The following is a 20,192-nucleotide window of genomic DNA, read 5'->3' as shown; positions in this document are numbered from 1 at the left end:
TTTATTATTGAGAGACACAAAGAGAGAGAGAGAGAGAGCCCAACCGCTGAGCCACCCAGGTGCCCCAGTTCCTGGTGTATAGTAAGCATCATGTAGGTGTGTTAAACATTTATAGTAAAATGACCTCCGAATATAACTCAATGAAAAGTCTTTTTTTTTTTTGGAAAAGGTTTTTTTTTTTTTTTTTTAATTTATTTTCCCACCAATTTCTTAGGTAATCTTTATCTCTGAGCTCCTCTGCTGCCAGTCTTTGCTTTTAGAAAGTGGTAATACTGAAATGTTGAGGTCCTTGGTCTTACTAAAGCTTATAATCTTTAGCAATATCTTCTTTGCCACTCAGACATACTTTAAACCGTTTCTTAACTTAGTTGCTTTGACCTTGAACGCCTCTTTTACCTCTGTCCTCCTCAGTACAGCATTTGGTATCAAGTGAAAAATAAGAAAAATATGTCCTCGAAATTTTCTTTAATGAAATCTCCTCCTTCCGTTCCTCAAATCACCTTGCAAATGACAAGTTGCAATAAGCTTTCCAACACTGGAAGCAAAAGGACAAGAACCCATGGTTTTCTCCGGGAAGCATTACACAGAAAAGCAGTCCTGTTATTTTCAAACATTTTTTGTAACTTCATATTCTGTAAATCCTGGAGCACCTACTGTGCATCAGGCACTGAGCATTTGGGTGTGAAGGCATTGGGAAGGGGCAGGGAATAGGGCACATGTACTTTCCAAGTTTCCTAATGTTCATTCAGTGTAGGGTAACAAAATATTTCCCACTGGATGGGACTGGGGCCTCTGTGTACTTCCATATGTGCTCCTTCGTTTCTTACAGCGCTCGACTGGCTTTTCCTCTTGAAATCTCCAGTACCTAGCAGTATCTGGTATCTAGTAGGCACAAAATAAATGCTGTCTACATGGGTTTATAATTGATAGTACATAGCAGGATAAAATTCTCTTCCCATTTTGCTAACCATTTACTCCCTCCTGCCATTACTAAATAATTCCCACCCCACTGACTGGTTATATCTCATAGGTAATAAATGTCTTATTGTCTCTTCTCTTTCTATCATACAAATTTTTTTTAACTAGGACTATACTTAATAACTGTAGAATTTATCTCCATGTTTGCCTTTATTTTTGAGAAGTTTAAGTGATAAGTTCATCTATTTTTTTCTAGATAAATGTTGGAATCATATTTGGGGTTCGCCTACCACGCCACAGTTCCCTAAGTGGGATTTTAAGTGTACACCTCATTTAGAAGAGAGTCTCATCTTAAGCTATGTTTTATCCTTTTAGGAACATTCATGAATTTAATGGCCCTGGTATTTCTCTTTCTAAAGTGTTTGTTTTTTTTTTTTCCTTACAGATCACACGTTTCTCCTTAAGATACCTTGGAATATTTATTTATTTGAAAGTTTATTTTGAATCCAGTATAGTTAACATACAGTGTTATATTATTTGAGGCATGCATTATAGTGATTCAGCAATTCTATAGGTCACCCAACCCTTCTTCCCCTTCACCTACTTCACCCGGCCCTCCTCTCACCTCCCCTCTGGTAACCATTCATTTTGAAGTATTTTTATTTATTTATCTGTGACTAAGGTTTGTTAATAAATCATATTTTCTATTTTTTTCCACTGGTAGCAAAACTATCAGATTTTATATCTGTGGGATCTATATCCAAGCTACTTAACTCTTTTATTTACTCCAGTAGTTTTTCGATTGATTGCTTGGCTATCTAGATACAAAATTATATCGTGAACAGATGATAGTTTTTTTTTCCCTCCTATATTGTTCTTTTCCAGTATTGCCTGTTCCCAAATAAACATTATGTAATAGTCATGGTAGGTGGTTTGTTCCTGGAATGTTTCTAGGGTCCAATTAAGATAAACATAGGCTGTTAAGTGTGAAATATACTCCATGATGTCAGGGATATTACACTTAAAAGGGCATACAGCTGAATTTCTTTTAAGTTACATGGTAACTGTGTCATGTTAATACCTTCTGCATATTTGAGAGTTGCTTGCCATCCAGAAAGAGACAGTGGCTTCCAGAGATGAATAAATTGCCTGAATTTAATAGATTGTTCCCTTTTTCTTTTGGGTTTTTTTTTTTTAAGATTTTATTTATTTATTTGACAGAGCACAAGCAGGTGGCGGGGCAGAGGGAGAGGATAGAAGCAGGCTCCCCACTGAGCAGGGAGCCCAACGTGGGGCTCCATCCCAGGACCTTGGGATCATGACCTGAGCCAAAAGCAGAGGCTTAACCAACTGAGCCACCCAGGTGCCCTGAATTGTTCCCTTTTCATAGGAAGAACACTGTCTTGGTTGGCTCTACAATGAGAATACTAATTTCTCTGTTCTAGTTATGGGTTTAGAGAGGAGTTGGGGCAAGGACCCACACCATACTATCAGTTGAGCGTCCAGGAAGGCTGTCCCAAAGATTGAAGTTAGAATTTAGGGATTTAGGGACGCCTGGGTGGCTCAGTGGTTGAGCGTCTGCCTTTGGCCCAGGGCATGATCCTGGAGTCCCGGGATCAAGTCCCACTTCGGGCTCCCTGCATGGAGCCTGCTTCTCCCTCTGCCTATGTCTCTGCCTCTCTCTGTGTCTCTCCTGAATAAATAAATAAAATCTTAAAAAATACACACACACACACACACACACACACACACACAGGGAACTGCTCAAGTGTTTCTAAAAATATTGTTTCATTTAATTTTTACAATAACCCATGATTCAGGTGTCATTATGACTAAGTAATTTGACCAAGATTATGCAGCTATTTAGTGGCAAAGCCAGATTTAAATTCAGGCGTTAAAAGTAATTTCCCATTGATGTAATTCATTCCAAATGCATGGTCGGCAAACTAACACTTTCGAAATCCTTTTAAGATGGGAATACCAGAACGTTCAGAAATTAAGGGAGGGGTCTAAGCAGTAATGAAGAGCTGAGTTTGAGTTCTCTATCAGTTAAAAGCTGTGAAACTCTGGACAAGTTAAATAATATTTCCATGCTTTCGTTGTCACATCAGCTAAATGAAGACAAGACAAGATAGCCTTGGAATTAAGGACTGGTGGGGAAATGTCTCCGGAGGAGCACTTGGCAACGAGGGAAGCCAAAGCTCTGAACAAATGGCAGCAAATGCAGCTCCAGCCTCGCTAGCTTTGAGCATCATGCTTTGAGTTGGCAAAGCTCACCACGGGGTCTCCCAGGACAGAGAGGGAAGAAAGGATAGAACTGGAAAGATGGCTCTGAGAATTTGGTGGGGTCGAGGTACAGCAGATTGGAAAAGGGCACAAGGGCAGATTCAGTGGGCAGCCAAACCTTGTTTGCAAGGTTACAATACAGCTAGCCTCCATGGGCACCTTGGAAGATGCTACTTCCTCTTACAAAAGAATTAAACAATAATAAAAGTAATCACCTTCTACAGGCAAACACCACACTGGGTAGTATCCAAATCGAATGACTACACTGAGAAATGAGGAAGCCTCTTCTCAGTCCTTTGTCTACTCTGCAGGTACAATGAATCTAAAAACAAACAAACAAACAAAAAAAAAACAAAAACAAAAACAAAAAAACATGATATGTTGAATCCCTTTCTTTTAGTACTACCAGCACCACTAGGAGTCGGAAAAAATTTACTGGAGCCCAGCATGTTCCAAGCACCATGCAGGGCATTTGTGAAACATTTTCCCACTGAATCTTCATAATGGTCTCATTTCTGTCACCCTCATTGTAGCAGAGGCAAAGTAACACGGCTAAAGGGTAGGAGAATTGGGCTAGAAGACAATGTTATCTCCTGGCAAAAAGCATATGATTTTAGCTACAGTAGCTACTACATTCAGATGCAGAGGTTTGGGGGAAGCATCTTCAAAGGAAATATCGAATAACTACAGGGCACCTTGTTTCCACTCACTGAACCACATCTCCACCCAGTGCAGAGGTCATCATCACCTCCTACCTCATTAACATGTGGGTTGTTGATCCTCTTCCCCACCCCTGCCCTTGGATCCTTCCTTTGTTGCAAAGTTCACTTACTTGCAGTAGGTAATAAAGCCAAAGGCAAAGGCTAGATTTTATCTATGAGACAACCAGGGTCAAATACAAAACAACAACAACACACACACAAAAAAAAACCCCACAAAGCTCAGGTGCAAATAATTATTTCAGTAAAAAACAGGAAGATAAGAATTAATTGAACCCAGGCTCACCCATTTCAAGTCTAACTATGAAGCCAACCTCCTTAACAACTGAAGTTGCATCCATTAACACACTAGAATTAATCTGCATCAGTTTTGGCCCTTCACATACATTCTATGCCACTGTTCCTCAAACTGGAGTCTAAAAATGATTCGTAAGGAGATGAACGCCTAATATGTTCTAAAAATTTGTGTGGGCATTTCATTGTGAGTCTTAAAAACATATGAACTCTGTAAGAACTCCCCTTTAAATTCAGACTGTCCCATGATTTTAGTGCCATGTTCCCATGTGTGGTTAATGATTGAGTTGGCCAAGTATTACTATTTCAGTTTTCCTGAGCTAATGAGGAAAAAAAACAAAAAAACAAAAAACCAACCACCAGAGGATTAAGTACACAAGTAAGGTGAGGGCCAAACGCTATTACAGAGCGCTAAGGAACCATTACTAAATGCTTTTTGTCAGAAGGGTGACAACAGACTGAGCTCCGTACTGTGTATGATAAACACGCCAGCTCAAAAAACAAAGTCAGCAGGTGGTGTACCAGTCAACAACCTATTCATCCTGAGGATGATTCCATGTTAGCCAAGTATCAGCATTAATACATAATATTACATGAATATTATTATGTTAAGTGTTACTCTGGGCAGTTTTTGTTGTGTTTGTTGTAGTTGCTGTCGCACAAGTGTTGAACATGAGTTTATATCTGCCTTTTTTCTTTAAAGTATCATTAAAATAAACATATTTACATAACATGGTAGCCGTGAAAACATTTCTTTTTCAAGGAAGCTTACACATCATTTAAATTAAAGGAACATCTCTAAAGGCAAGGTCTCAAACTACAGTTGATTCTTGAACACCACAGGTTTGAATGGTATAGGGTCACTTATACACAGAATTTTCCGGATAAATAGAGTACAGTACTGTAAAGGTATTTTCCTTATGATTTTCTTGACAGTTTTTTCTCCAGTTCACTTTAAGAACAGAGTCCAGAATAAATATAACATACAAATTATAGGTTAATCTATCGTTCATGTGCTGGGAAATGTTTCTGGTCAATGGTAGACGATTAGCGGTTGGTTCTTGGGGTGTCGTAAGTTCTAAGTGGGTTTGTGACTGCCTGGTGTTCAGGGCCCCTAACTTCTGTGTTGTTCAAAGGTCAACCACACATTAGTTTGGGAACCTGAAATCAATCAGCAGTCTGTCACACGCTGCCAACCTGCTGCTGTGTACTCCACATGGAACAAGTACGAGGCAAAGCATTTTACCACAAGAAGCTCAGAGTTTAGTTAGAAAATATCCCTATGAGAGGAAAACAATATTAGTCTCACCTTCTGGCAGCCAAGGAGGCTTTTGAGAATCACATGAAAACTATAGAAAACACACACATGTTCCTACGCAATGTCAGGGATTCCAAAAGGTTGTCAGGTTTCCAGGATGAAAACACTTAAACATTAGAAAATAAGTATAGTTTAGAGGAGGTGAATTATTTTTTTTAATTAATAAGGGACTTGCAACCAGGAAAGAGAAGAGTAGGGCCTCCAAATTGAAAACAGCTCAATCAGTAAAGGAAGCAGGAACAACTGAGGTCTGGTTGGGAAAATTTTGCTCAAATAAAGGTACACACAATTCGAGATCTCATGACCTCATTTTCAAAGGGTCAAATTAAAAAAACACTTCTTCATTACTGACATATTCTTACTTATCTGAACAAATGGCAAAGATTTTTGCCATCTCTTATCAGAGATTTTTCTACATAAGAGGCGCATGGAAGTACAAGACAGGCAGAGACAGTTATCAGAAATAGGAGTACTCAGTTTACTCCAGTGTGAGATATGGGCACAATTTATGGATGGTTCTTCGTGGTAACAGACGATACTAAACTTGAGATAAGCAAAAGTCACATTAGGCTTTACAAAACTGAAGAATCTCTGGCTTCCTGGTATCTACAAATTTCAAAATATGACTCCTGTTTAGATGAAAATGAAAAGATACATCCATCCAATTAGACATACTAATGAAGAGTTAGGTTTACAGGTTGCAAAAGCACCACTAGGTAATATTTCAAAAACCCCAACAGAGCATTTTGTTGGAATTTATTTTAGCCAAGTGCAAACTGTGAATCAATGAAAGGATTTAATTGCTAAATTTCATGGTGTGTCATAGAGAAAAATATCAAATTTCATTCTACCAAAGATTAATAGAAAAATCATAATAAAAACTGCAAATTATTTACATAGCTTAAGTAGATATCAGAGATGGCAGACATGCTCTGAGGAACAGAAGTAATCATCGACCCATGACCCATACACAGCTAATTACCAACCAATGTGGAACAACCTTCATCGTCTATTCAGTTTATAATGTAACCCTCACATCAAGGTTTTGTCATTTCTGGTCTTAATAAGAACTAGTCATGCAGGGAATTTAATTCAAAGGGCAAGTACAATTTTAACACATGTTTACTTCATCTCCCTTTTTTCCCCCTCCACTTTTTCCTTTTTATTTTCAGAGGAAAGCAAATCATGTTAATTCCCGAAATACATAACCTACGAGGGTGGCCTGGAGTTCTCTCGTCACCTCCACTTCTGAAATCAAACTATCCAGCTATAAGAAAATAATAAAACCAAAGTCTTCTATAGAAAGGGTACCTTAAGAATTTGCTGTGTGAGTGAGCAAACCACAGGTTGAACTGAAGTAAGACATTCATTTGTAGGCTTGGATCCCTCTTTCCAAGTCCAAGAATTCCTAATGAAAAGGCCAAGCTCATCGAAAACTGACAAAGTTTTGCCATTTTTTCCTAGGAAAGGTGGAAGAGATCTTTTCCTGATCAACACTGCTTAGCTATTCATCTCCAGAAACCTCTCAAATAATCCAAACTGAATTTTGACAAACTTAACTATCAAACAGCCCTCTTGGTTAACATTTTATGTAGAGCAATTCAGAAGGGACAGTTAATGGAAGGCAGTCCATATTTTATATTTCTTACCAGCCAGGTGATCTTTTGAAGACAGCATCCATATCATCACCACCGCTGAAAAAAGAACGCTGGATACTAACCTATTTTTATAGTATTTCCATACTTTCCCGAAGATAACATGGCTTTATGGCTCCTTACATGCACAGTTGGCCCTTGAACAACACAGATTTGAAGTGTATGGTTCTGCTTATATGTGGATTTTTTAAAAATATAAAAACAGTACCATACTGTCAAATGTATTTTCTCTACCTTATGATTTTCCTATTAACAGCTTCTTTTCCCTACCTCACTTTACTGTAGTAATACAGTATATAATACACATACCACATATGTGTTAGTCCATTGTTTATATTATGGATAAGGCTTCTCATCAACAGTAGGCTGTTAGTAAGTCAAGTTTTGGGGGAGTCAAAATTTATACTTGTATTTGTGACTGCATAGGAAGTCAGCACCCCTAGATACCCTGCATTGTTTAAGGGTCAATTGTACTTTAAAAACTGGTGAGAGGGCAGCCTGGGTGGCTCAGCGGTTTAGCGCTGCCTTCGGCCTGGAGTATGATCCTGAAGACCCGGGATCGAGTTCCACGTCGGGCTCCCTGCATGGAGCCTACTTCTCCCTCTGCCTGTGTCTCTCATGAATAAGTAAATAAAATCTTAAAAAAAAAAAAAAAGAAAAGAAAGAAAAAAACTGGTGAGACGTGCCTGGGTGGCTCAGTCAATTAGGTGTCCCACTCTTGATCTTGCCTCAGGTCATGATCTCAGGGTCGTGCAATCAAGCTCTACATGGGGCTCCATGCTCAGCAGAGAGTCTGTTTAAAATTCTCTGTCTCCCTTTCCCCCTCCCCTTAGCTTGCAAGCATAAGCATGATCGGTCTCTCTAATAAATAAATAAATCTTAAAAAAAAAAAAGTGGTGATATATCATCAGGTGTCAGTATTCCCATACTGGTTAGAATTTCAGTGAGAAACTGAGTCCTGCATTTGAGAAACTGAATGCTGCCCCCTTTTAAATAGTATCTTTATACATCCCTTCCTGGCAGCAACGTTGCCTTCACTATAGTCTATTTTGGTGACAGAGGCCAGGGATAGATAGTATGGATACATAAAATAGAGTTTCTGAAGTTTCTAGATTGCTGCAGATCAACAACTAGAAATTAACAAATGAAAACCAAAAGAATGTCATACCCAATCTTTTTTTTATGTTCAACTGCTAACCATTGTAACTTCATCAGGAACAGGTTAAGAAAACTGTGTGAGTCAGAGTTAGTTAGGCGCTGTTTACCAACCTTTCTACTCCCCACTCTTCCAATCAATCAATCAGTCAACCACGGAAAGAATACATTTACCCCAAACCAGGGCAGAAATTCCTCCCCTATCATAAGGAAGCAGGACTCTGGTAAGTACCAACAAGGTAGATACACCAATGATAAAGTCAACAGCTTGAGGGGAAAATAGGGTAATAAGGAGATGAGGTTAGGAGAGAATTTTTAGACACTCTGGTAAATGTATGAAACTTCTTAAAAATAAGGGAAAACGTGCTCAGTGAGAAAATATGTGGCTTAAGCAAAGCAGGGAATCCAGTGTTGGTGTGGCAGCTACCAAATTGTCTGACTCAAGTGACTTCTGCCTCTCAGTTCAACCCTCAATGGTAGGTAGTCTATCCTCATGGTCACCTCAGGGACCAGTATGGGTGCAGGAGCTCTAGCCAACATGAATGCATGCCACACTGCAAGGACAAAGCAAAAGAAAAATGATTCCCACAAACTATCTATCTCTTGAGCAGCTTTAATTTGGATCTCATTGGCCAAAATGTAACGCCGTGCGTGACTCTAGCTGTGATATAAGAAGGCTGAGCACATTACCACCGTGACAAAAATCAGAGTTTTATCAGGAAACCAAAATGGAATCATGGATATGGCATCCACACAGCTGGATGTCCCTGCCAGTTCTAACTCTGGGCATGAGCCATGTCTCAAAGGAATCCTCGAAGCACGTGAAGGCCCAGGTACCACTGCCAAGGATGGTAGTCTCTGAGTAGGGAAGAGCACATTTGCTCTGAGTGTCTCTTTGCATCTTCCCCAAGCACCCTGACCGAGGTCGGGGGGCGGGTGTTGAGAGCCGCCAGGGCCTCCAGTCCTGGCCAGATCTGTGACCCCAGCTCATCTCAACAACATATAAGGCAGCGCTTCCAAAGGTCTATCTTTAAAGTTAATACACCAAATCACAATTCTCAGAGAAACAATGTTATAAATAGTGGCAGGTCTCTGGGCTTATTCGCAAGGATCACTTCACGGGTAATGCAGAAGGAGGATTCATGTGCCATCATCTCAAGGGGAATTGACTGGACTTCGATAGATTACCCTAATGAGGTATATGGAAGAGCAGGGATAAAAAGAAAAAGAAAGAGCAAAGATCAACTCATATTTCTTGCTGGCTTGGCTCTCTGACAAGTGCCCTTTCATTGCCCCCTCCCGAACAAGAAGCTGGTCTCACTCCTGCATTTTTCCATATGGGGAATATCAGGAAGAAGGAAGGGAACATTGCCCAGGTTACAACAAGCTCAAGCAGGACAATATCTACTAGTGGATGGAATCTATATTCCACATTTGAGCAGGGGGAAGGAGAGTGGAGGGACTTTTCGAAGTGAACTGTGTCCCTCAAAAGATGCTTAGTCCTAACCCTCAGTACCTGTGAATGTGACCTCATCTGGAAATAGCATCTCTGCAGACCTCATCTGGAAATAGCATCTCTGCAGATGAGCATTAGGGTGGGCCCTAACCCAGTCCCTACGTCCCCACGAAAGGGGAAGACTTGGACACAGAAAGAGTCATGCACACAGAGGAAATGCCAGGTCAGGATGAAGGCAGAGATCAAGGTGATGCATCTGCAAGCCAGGGACTGCCAGAGTGCCAGCAAACCACTGGGATCTGGGAGAAAGACCTGGAACAGATTCTCCTTCATAGACTTCAGAAGGAACCAACCCTGTGGAACCCTTCATCTCAGACTTCTAGCCTCTGAAACTGTGAGACAAGACGTTTTTATTGTTTAAGCCACCAAGTTTGTTTGTGGCACTTTGTTGTGGCAGCCCTAGCACATTAATCCATGGGGTGACTGGATCACATCCACCCACCTCCATGAGTCTGGCTCAAAGCTCCCTTTCTCTCAAGTGTCCACACCTCAAGCTACTTCTCAAGGCCCACCATTTCCCATCACTGGTATAATTAAGGCCCCAGCCTGCATGTTTCAAGGCGTCATTCAGGAACATTCGCCAAGCCAGAGTGAGGATGAGGGGAAGCCACAGGACGTCCACCCTAGAAAGGATCATGACCATGTGACCAAGACCATGAGAAGTCAGACACAGCTCAGCTGGATATCTATGTTTCGAAGTCTGCATGTGATAGCACTATACCCATAGGTGGCTGCCAAAGGTCTTGTGCACAAATAGACATATCTGAGTCAAAGAAAAATAATAGTAAATGACTATGCATAAGAGGCACTGTAATCGCTCACTTCTCATGCCTCAACAGGTTCAAATGTGGAAATGTATTCTCTTGGTCAATATCTCTTAAATGTATTTCTCTGCTTCTATGATCTCCCCCCTCCTCTCTCTCTCTCTTCTTCTCCCTCTCTCCTAGTCTTTTTGCTGCAGGATGTAGCTAGAAGACACTGGAAATGGCAGATGCTGAAAAAACTGGTAAAGAAAGCTGAACTTTTTAATAAATAGAAGTGAACTGGAGGAAGTCTCACTTCTATGTGCATCCACTCTCCATCTTTCACTGTTTTTAATAAAAAATGTAAGAAGGGAAAAGCATAACGACCACCTACCTGTCTATCAACAACTATTCAACCTGATACGTCAAAAATAAACACTGTTGAAAGCCCTGCTCCCACTTCATGATCTTGGTTTCCCACATTCCCCCAAGAGGTAAGCACCACCATGAATTTGGTCTTCATTATTCTCAAACATGTCTTTACACTTTTTCTACCAAAACAACCCACCTAAAATGATGGTGCTTTTTGGCCACAGACCCATTGGTTACCCTTTTTCTCCTAACTCTATCTCTTCCCTTTCTCTCTCTCATCTATCAAAAGAATAATTATCAGATAAATGTATTCAAAAGCATGGAAGTAATAACTACAAAAGCCTACTTTATTTCTATCAACTAATATCTATTTTATTTACCTGTGTTACTTGTTCCCTCCACCTGTAAATCTGCGACACAGGAAAATCAAGCTAGAACAATGGGGAATACACTCTGAATAGTTATCTATTTCTGGCACTCGATTCAGATTGGTAAAAGGAAATGTACATCACCTATGCTTAAAATTCTCCAGGCGTCCCTTGCACTTCTTTATATAGAGGACTAGAAAAACATCAATTGGCAACTAAATCCATCACTTTTACTTGTTTTCATAAAAGACTTAAGTGCAAAAAATGAAATAACATTGCAGAAGGCACAAATACATTAAGTTGACAAGCCAAAGTCTACCATCATATTTGGAGCATATTGCATTCTTTTTTAAAAAAAATTACCTGTTTGAGAGAGACTGGGTGATGGGAGTGCACAAGCATGAGTGAGGGAAGGGGCAGAAGGATAAGCAGACTTCCCACTTAACACAGAGCCTGACACGGGCCTAGATCCCACGACCCTATGGTCAAGACCTCTGCTGAAGTCAGACACCTAACCGACTGAGCCACCCAGGCACCCCGAAGAGCTCATGACATTTTTATTAGAAGTTGGAACAACTTAATGTAGGAATTCAGTAATTTCCTCAGTCAACTAACTAGTGGGTTAGTCAATGAGAGTGGGAAGCAGTAGGGGGAATATGGGAATTAGAAACACACACAAGAGTATTATACAAATATTTGTGGAACAACTGTTACATGCCAGGCAGGGTTCTAGGCACAGAAGATATATCAGGGACCCCAACCTCCTAGGTCTGGGGAGCCTGCATTCCAGCAGGAAAGCATGTACCAAGGAACACTAACAATACATCCTGAGCATCTTGGGGGAAACACTCCCTGACCGACCAATCACTCCACAAACTACAACTTGGCTAAGAATGGCTGCAGTGCCGGTTTTGGGTGGAAATCTTAAAAAGCCCCAAGTGTGAGAGCAACACCAAAGAAGCCTATTCTATCCCCTAAATGAATTTATCATATCTTTATTGACTACCAGAACCTATTAAAATGTGTTGTGAGGAGTGATTTTCTGCACACAAAAGGAAAAGCTTCCTTGAACCTAAATAGAGATTGTCAACAGCTGTAGAAAAAAAAAAAAAAAAAGTTGACATTCTGAGTTTTCTAAAATTGCTGATAATAAGGAGATGCCTCAGTGCCCTAAACAAGTATACATGACCATTAGAAACAGTCCAGCAATCCACTCTCCTAGCTGTTTCTGTTCCAAGGCACAGCCAAAGTGGATAAGCCGAGTACTCAGCTCACATAGGACTGGTCAGTTCCAGAAAGTACTTCCCAGCTGGAAAGAAAATGCACACCAAAAAAATCAATCATCATCAAATAATGAGGAGTTTAAAAACAGCCTGGAGAGAAATACACAAAGATGCTTTCAGGGACTATCTTTACATGGTGAGATTATGGATGAACACCTTTTATTCTTTATACTTCTCTGTTTTTCTACAATGGAAATAATGAGGAAGAATGAGAAATGCTTTATGATCTGAGAATTTTCACAGTAAAATAAAATGCTACTCCACTGCTTAAATGCTAGGAGACTCTAACAATGTAGATACCTCAAGGAAAAATTATTTAATGCATCAAGAGACACCAGTGAAAGCCATATTCTTTGCTTTTTAAACTATCTTTTCTTTAAGTGGTAAGATAAGGGGTAATTTCGAATGCATTTTCCTCCAGGCTGTATTCTCTAGTTTTACAACGGTCACCTAATGCGACCGATACAAGTCTTAAGTTATGTTCTACAAAGAACAACTGGCTGTAACTTATTAAGATACTATAAATTATACATTATTACTCAAAAAAATTGACAATAGGAAAACACACGCATCAGTTTATGTCACCAAAACAATACTTGGAAACGCCTCCAGGTTTGAACTATTTCCCACTCTACAAAGACCCACCGGGGTTTAGAGAGATTTACACACACAAACCCTTCATAAATTAGCTAGTTCAGTGGAACACTGGTCCCCAATCTGCCACCATCACTGCTCCATCAGGACATCAGTGGCAAGTCTGATGAGTCGGTGACAGGAGGCAGCAGCGGGGAGAAAATGGGATGGGGAGGTCTGGTGTTCAAGCCTCTATCATATAACATGCATCGCAGGATGGAAGTGTTTTCTGATGATGGATAAACAACTGAGCTCAGGGCCAGCTACCTCTTTTACGACAGGGTTTTAAAGCTCGTCTCCCAGCTTGCTTCTGCTCTGAACCCCATTTCCAATGATTGGATGGTGGCCTAGGAGGCCAGAGAACAATCTGCAACATCTCTGAATACCTCTACCTCCAAGGCCAGATTCCATCAGTCTTCCGCCAAACAACCTGAAATATATGACCGGGCTCTTAGGTTAAGGTCAGGGCTAAGGCTTTACAAACGCGAGCAGAAGGATTTCTATGTGGGCGGCAACAACAACAAAAGCCAGAGCTCTGGCAGCCTCAACCGAGTCACTCAGAAGCAGGGTGGCAGGGACCCCCAGGCATGAGGCATGAGCCCTTCAGGGGGATGCAGATTTAGGCTAAAGTACTAACAAGCCCAAAATGCGAGGATGACCTGAAGTATGTGCCCTGCAACCTCGCCAAGTACCTAGGACCCTCAAAGCCCTGGCCCGTCCCGTTTCTTTTTGGAGGTAGGCCTCCCAATGGCTGGCTAGAGACATTTTTTTGCAGCCTTCATTTTTAAGGCTCCTGCTGCCGACACCTGTCTCAATTGTCATTGGCTGACCCCTAAAGATGGGAGTGAGATTCCCCAATATTAACGTATCCCGAGAGAACAATTCTTCCTGCCAGGCTCACATTGGGTACGAAAGCCTTCAACTACCTGGCATTTCTTTTAATCAGTTATACTGCTTTGGGGCTCATTTTACAAAGCCATCTGGCTTTGCAAACATCAATGCAAGGGCTATGAAAAACCCCATTTTTTTACTGTGGCCCTGCAATGGGGAGCAATCTACTTCAAAGTATGTTAAGCTGCAAGGGTTCTGGTGTAGAAATAGCTTGCCAAGATGCTTCATTGTTCAGACATCCAAGGAGCCTGGCCCTCTAGAAGATAAAAGGATTCTTCTGAAAGCATCGTGTAAAGGAAAATATTTGGTCAGTCACAGGGTCCCTACAAATGTGATCTTATGCTCCATGGCTGGGTGTCTAAGAAGATGAAAATGAAGGGGCCTTACAGATCTGGCGGGGACCCGGTCAGATAAATTAAAGGTTTGGGGACATGTGCTATCCTAAATTGAAGAACGCTGAGGTGCCCTCCCTTCCTGGGAATATTCTACTCATTCTTACAACACATTTCATACCTCAGGATGGCATTAAGGAAAAATGCTTTGATTTTTTTTCCTACTACTGAATACAATTGCAATTATATATATATATTTTTCAACTGCAATTATATTTAAAATATCTTTACATTCTATTGCTCTGAGAGGTTCACTTTTGAAGTTTTCTATTCATCCATTTCAATAGCCCTACTCTCCTTTCTAGAGACTGCAAGCTGGCCTTTGAAAAATCCAATAGTAGGAGAAGGTACCAATGGTGGTGGTGGTTTTTTTTTCCCCCTGTGTAAATAGCTATTTCATTCACTAGAATTTGAATAGTGACAGAAATGACAACAGAAAACTCAAGGAGACTGACATTTTGACATTTCGATGTACAAAAATATTGCGAGGATTAATGACTAGGGGTCAAATTTAACGTGTCATTTAAAAAAAAATGCCCTTTGACATAACCTAGAAGTTAAAGGCAGCTGGCAGTGCACATCTCTGGCTCACATGAGGTTTCCCCAAGGAAGCAGCTATTTCTCTTCAAGGCATAGAGAGGAAGGGTCTTGACTACTGACCCAGCGGCTTGACCCGAATAAATGGAGCAGCCTCAGCGGCCCGACAGCCGGACAGCAGAAACGGCACATGTTCATGCCACAATCACAGCCAATTTATAATTGCTGCAATCAGTCCAGGGACAGGGTGAGATCTCACTCCTAGAGACAGGAATCTTCTCTGATGATACTACACCTTGCTGCCAACAGACCTGATTAAAATCAAAGCGATATGGAAGTCTCACACTTACACCGGATCTGTTGCATCAATATTTTCTTCCACCTGCCATGTGTAGAAGCTTTAACATATTCTAGCAGCAGATGAAAGCAAAATAAAGATGAAAGCCTGGTAATACTCTACTTTGAGGCAATTTAGGACCAGGCCACACACACGAAGGTGATTTTCAGTGAGGGTTAACATCTTCGCAAGGATAAGAGAATGGCATTAAATTACGACAAAGTGAAGTTACGTTTCACCTTGATCATTTGGAAGCGACCTTTACAAATCTTAAACTGAAAATCTGCATAAAATATTTACCTTGATTCAGCTGTAATTGCTAGCTGAAGATTTTTTTTTCGTTATTTAAAAGTACAGTATCATGTAAAGTTGTTTTGCTTCAGTTTGATCTAGATTCTGAATGCCTATTAGTTAACGTGGGTTCTGGTTTACCTCCTATCTCAGGACGGCCAGGAACGACAGACAGCCTCTAGCCTCCAGGAAAATCGCTTTGAACCCCAATACCTGCAATGTTTTGGAGGTATGCCATTATTTTTTGGTCAGCACAGGCATATCATCACCTGCTTTGTATCTTTATGTAAAGTGCAGAGATTCAACATCACCCTAGCTGACTCATTTAAATCAACACAGATGATGATTTCCATCCAATGTCACAGATCTTGAACATGTGGTTGGTACAGTGTAGGAACTGCAGTTTTTCTGGCTTCAAGAACAGAAAAACTGTTTATCACCTATCGTCACTCCAACCCCTGACCACAGATGGCTGTTTATGTTTGTTGTTTATGTTGTTCACTTATGATGGCTGTTGATGCTCGTTTGACAAGAACGGAGAGGTTCTCTATCCTATTTTAGACAAATTTTCCAGCGTCTCTAGGATTATGCAGGCCTGGAGCAAACTGAAGTCTTAAATATTTGACTTATTTTTTTTTAAGGATTCTTTTATTATTAACCTTATCATACCCTTATTTACTATTTTTTTACTGTTATTTTCCGTTTCTGCAATAGCCTACAAATGTCGAAGAACAATTTCATTTCAAAATTGACAATGGAGAATTCACATACATGATTGCACTAAAATATCATTAGAGTATATTTGAAAGTTTGTGTTTATCAACCGCCAATGCTGGTCTTGATTAAAACCTGAGTACAGGAAACAGAATCTGAGTTGATCGAAATACAGCTTATTTGAGAACACCAGGACCACGATACACCTTTTATTCAGCACAGTTGATATCATGTGTTACCTATGACAGAACATGATCTGATGCTCTTGGCTTTTGGGAGGCTCGACTTGTTCAATGGCTTCTAAGTACTCTGTCATTTAAATTTCCACTATGGGGCTGCAGAGAACGTTCCTTCCTTTTCATTCATCGGACGTTAACAGCTCAACCTCCGCACACTGTTGAAAGCATCCTTGATCTTGAGCACAAAACAGAAACAAACCAACAAAGCCATTCTGAAACCAACAAAATTTTCCCTACCCTGATCATGGCATCTAGTTATGTTCCTGAAAGAGTCTCACTGACCTTTACGGAAAGTAATAGTAAAGGCCAGAATCGGGGTACATGGAGTCTCTGTAGGATGGTACTGGATCTATGGGCTGGATGGAAGCCGGGAGCTAACTGCTCATTACCTTCTTGAGAACAGAAGAGAAAATTCTACTTGGCTATGATTTAATGAAGATTCAAAGTTCACACAGACGGTTTAAATTTAACTCTAACTAAACTAAGTCCTTTTTTTGGTCTCGGTGTGAATAATTTAAATGAATTCCCTCTCTCTTTTCTAAATTACCATCTTTAATATTCATACACATGCCGAAATTTGCCATACCAATTCATTTATTTGAATAATAACACCATTAAAAGTACAAGGAATCTCATTTTTAAAAAAACCTAATTGTATTTTCTCCAAGTATTTCATTCAATAATAATCATAATGTATTAATTATTTTATCATTTCATTTTTGGTTAACAAAACTAAAGGCTTTTTCCTAGTTAACCAAGTAAACATGGGTGGAACCTACATGGGGATGTCCTTTTGCTTTCAGAAGCAAAATACAGACCTTGTGTGTATTTGTATATGTATTAATCTGTAAGACAACATTAGTATCATTCTTAATCACATCCAGTTTTAGTGTTTAGCTATAATCTTACAAATCCCATTCAAAAAACACAAAATTCGTGTTTTAATATTATAAGCAAAGTTTCCAAAAAGCAACTGAGAATATCAGTGAACATAATTAAGTTATTATCATATTAGCATAAAGTTAAGAATCATGAAAACCATGTAAAATATTAGATAAATTTTACCCAAAATTTTAGGTATGACAATTTCTTTTGTCAAGATTAAGTTTTAGAAGAATGGAATCATAAGAGATCACAAAAAACATGGTTTTGCACATCTACAGTTCTTTGTTTACATTATTTATATACCCATCAACCAATCCAAATATGAGTGCACTTTATAGTTTAGTACATAAACAGAAATACAGAGTATTATAAGGTCATAGTCACTGAGAGCATTAATCACTGTAGCTTTAATGCAATAATCGAATTTTTGGATAGATTTCAACATATCACACCCGTAATCCCCATTTCTCCATTTTGTGGTAACTGTACAATTATCACAGAGATAAAGTAAAATCATATATAAAGAATCAAAAGTCACAGAGATAAGGCCTCAGTTTATCAATAAATATTTTCCAATTAGTAACATCAAATAAAGAGATCCCCAACCTGAGAATTATTAATTTTTAAATTCTATTTATCACATAGTTCTATTACCTTTTATATTCAAAACATTTAAGATAACACTCCCCAACTTTAAGGTTTAAATTTATCTTAACCAGAATATGAAAAAAAAAATGGCTAAAAACAATGTAAAGTATGAGAAAGACCAGTGAAGGACAACTTACCAGACATTATCACTCACTAGCCATTGCATTCAAAAGAGAATGGTGTTGGCACAGAAATAGATAGGGATCAGAATAGAGTGTCCAGAAATAGATCCAAATATATATGGCATCTTTATAATGTGACAAGAGTAACATATCAATCCCATGACAGAGGTTCTTATAATAACTAGAAACTAATAAAGACAGAATCCTACCTCATATCATGTACAAAACTTAAAATTGCAGTAAGATTTGAAGGTTTTAAAAACTGGGGAGAAAATATAAGAGAATATTTATATGACCTTGAGATGGATGCGCCACCCTGAGCGAAACAGATTATCTTAGAAGCAATAAAGAAAAAGACACATTTGATTAAACAATAATTAACAATTTTCATGTGGCAAAAGACATCACACACAGAGCAAAGAACAGTAAAGATACATTTGTATACATATAACCAAGAATTAACATTTCTAAAACACAGTAACTCCAAGACGATATAAAAGAAAAACACTACCAAGCAGGAAAATGGGGGGTGGACGTGAATATGCAGTGAAGAAGAGAGAAGTTCATGTGAATAATAAACATATGAAAATATTCTCAACATCAACAGTGGTGACAAAAATGTAAATTAATGGTCAGTGGTAATTAGATTGGTAAGAATTAAAGGGAGCAATGACATCTAATGCTGATGGGAATGTAGGAAATGGGCACTCTCACGTGCAAATAGCATTTGCTATTCCTTTGAGGAAAATAATTTAGCTTTATCTGTTAAAATTAAAAATACACATACCGTTTGACCAAGCAATTCCACTTCTGGGAATCTATCCTATAGAAGAAAAAAAAAAAGGACCAGTACGTAAGGACACAGGTACAAAGATGTTTACTGCAGCATTGTTTGGCATTGTTTGTTGTGTGGCAGAGGAGGGGGGGGGGGTGTGCCTGGAAATAGCATGAATGCCCCACAATGGGAGCCATAGTTAAATGAAATGTGATCTTATCTATAATATGTAATTATCTCAAGGAACAGGATAAGTTTGTAGGAGCTAATGTGGAGGTCACAAAAGCAAATGGGTAAGGTGAGAAAAGCAAATTGAAGAGCGAGCGCTATAATCCCACCCTCAAAATGGCAGCCAGGGCAGCAAGAGAATGGGGTGTGTGAGCGCACGCGTACGTACGTGGAGGCAGGTGTGGGATACAGGCCAAACTGCCAGCGCCTACCCACGGCTCTAAGTGGGAACAGGGATGAGAAGGGTAAGGGTTATCTACTCTCTCTCCCTGTATTTCTGTGCTGTTTCACTAGTTGCTGGGGGCACCACATTAATCTTTTAATTTTCACAAATATATTCAAGAAACAATTATTAGCTCTCATTAGTGGGAGCAGGGCAGTCTTTCCAGACATTTGTCCTCAGGGAAACGGTAGCAAACAAACAAATATTCCTTTCTCTGCTTATGCCAGTCACCACAGTACTCATGTTTATCTGCTTGCCCAGTAACCATTCCAACTCTCTCCCACGTGCCTATTAGCCATGTGGTTTGGGTGCGCTGGACTCCCAGGGACTCCAACATGGGCTAAGCTGCTGCAGGGACTCCAACATGGGCTAAGCTGCTTCCGTCGACGAGAAACACAATTTGGAGCCACTTCTACAATTTCAATTTCCTAGTCATCACATCAAAAAAAAAACAATTTTTTTTTTTTAAAGAAACACGTGGAGGTATTTTCCATCACATATCTGCATGCTACTCAGTATGTCCCCAAATACTACTGTTTTGACATACACTTAACATACAAATTATTAATTAGCTATTCCACATTCTTCTGTTCTTTATATCTCAATGTAGACTAGCTGTATTTCCAAAGCTCAACAGCCACATGTGGCTA

At 39.7% G+C, this 20,192-nt stretch overlaps 1 protein-coding gene across 1 annotated transcript in view; it reads right to left on the bottom strand.

The window, feature by feature from the left end:
• MAST4 (microtubule associated serine/threonine kinase family member 4) overlaps positions 1–20,192 on the bottom strand; it is a 538,667-nt gene that overhangs the window by 227,359 nt on the left and 291,116 nt on the right. The window contains exon 6 of the mRNA XM_072828443.1: positions 19,104–19,139. Within this exon, the coding sequence (XP_072684544.1) occupies positions 19,104–19,139 (36 nt within the window). The remainder of the gene's footprint in view (positions 1–19,103; positions 19,140–20,192) is intronic.

Source organism: Canis lupus, chromosome 5, assembly GCF_048164855.1.
Source record: "Canis lupus baileyi chromosome 5, mCanLup2.hap1, whole genome shotgun sequence".
Lineage (NCBI taxonomy): Eukaryota > Metazoa > Chordata > Mammalia > Carnivora > Canidae > Canis > Canis lupus.
This window is presented reverse-complemented; position numbering and strand designations above follow the sequence as displayed.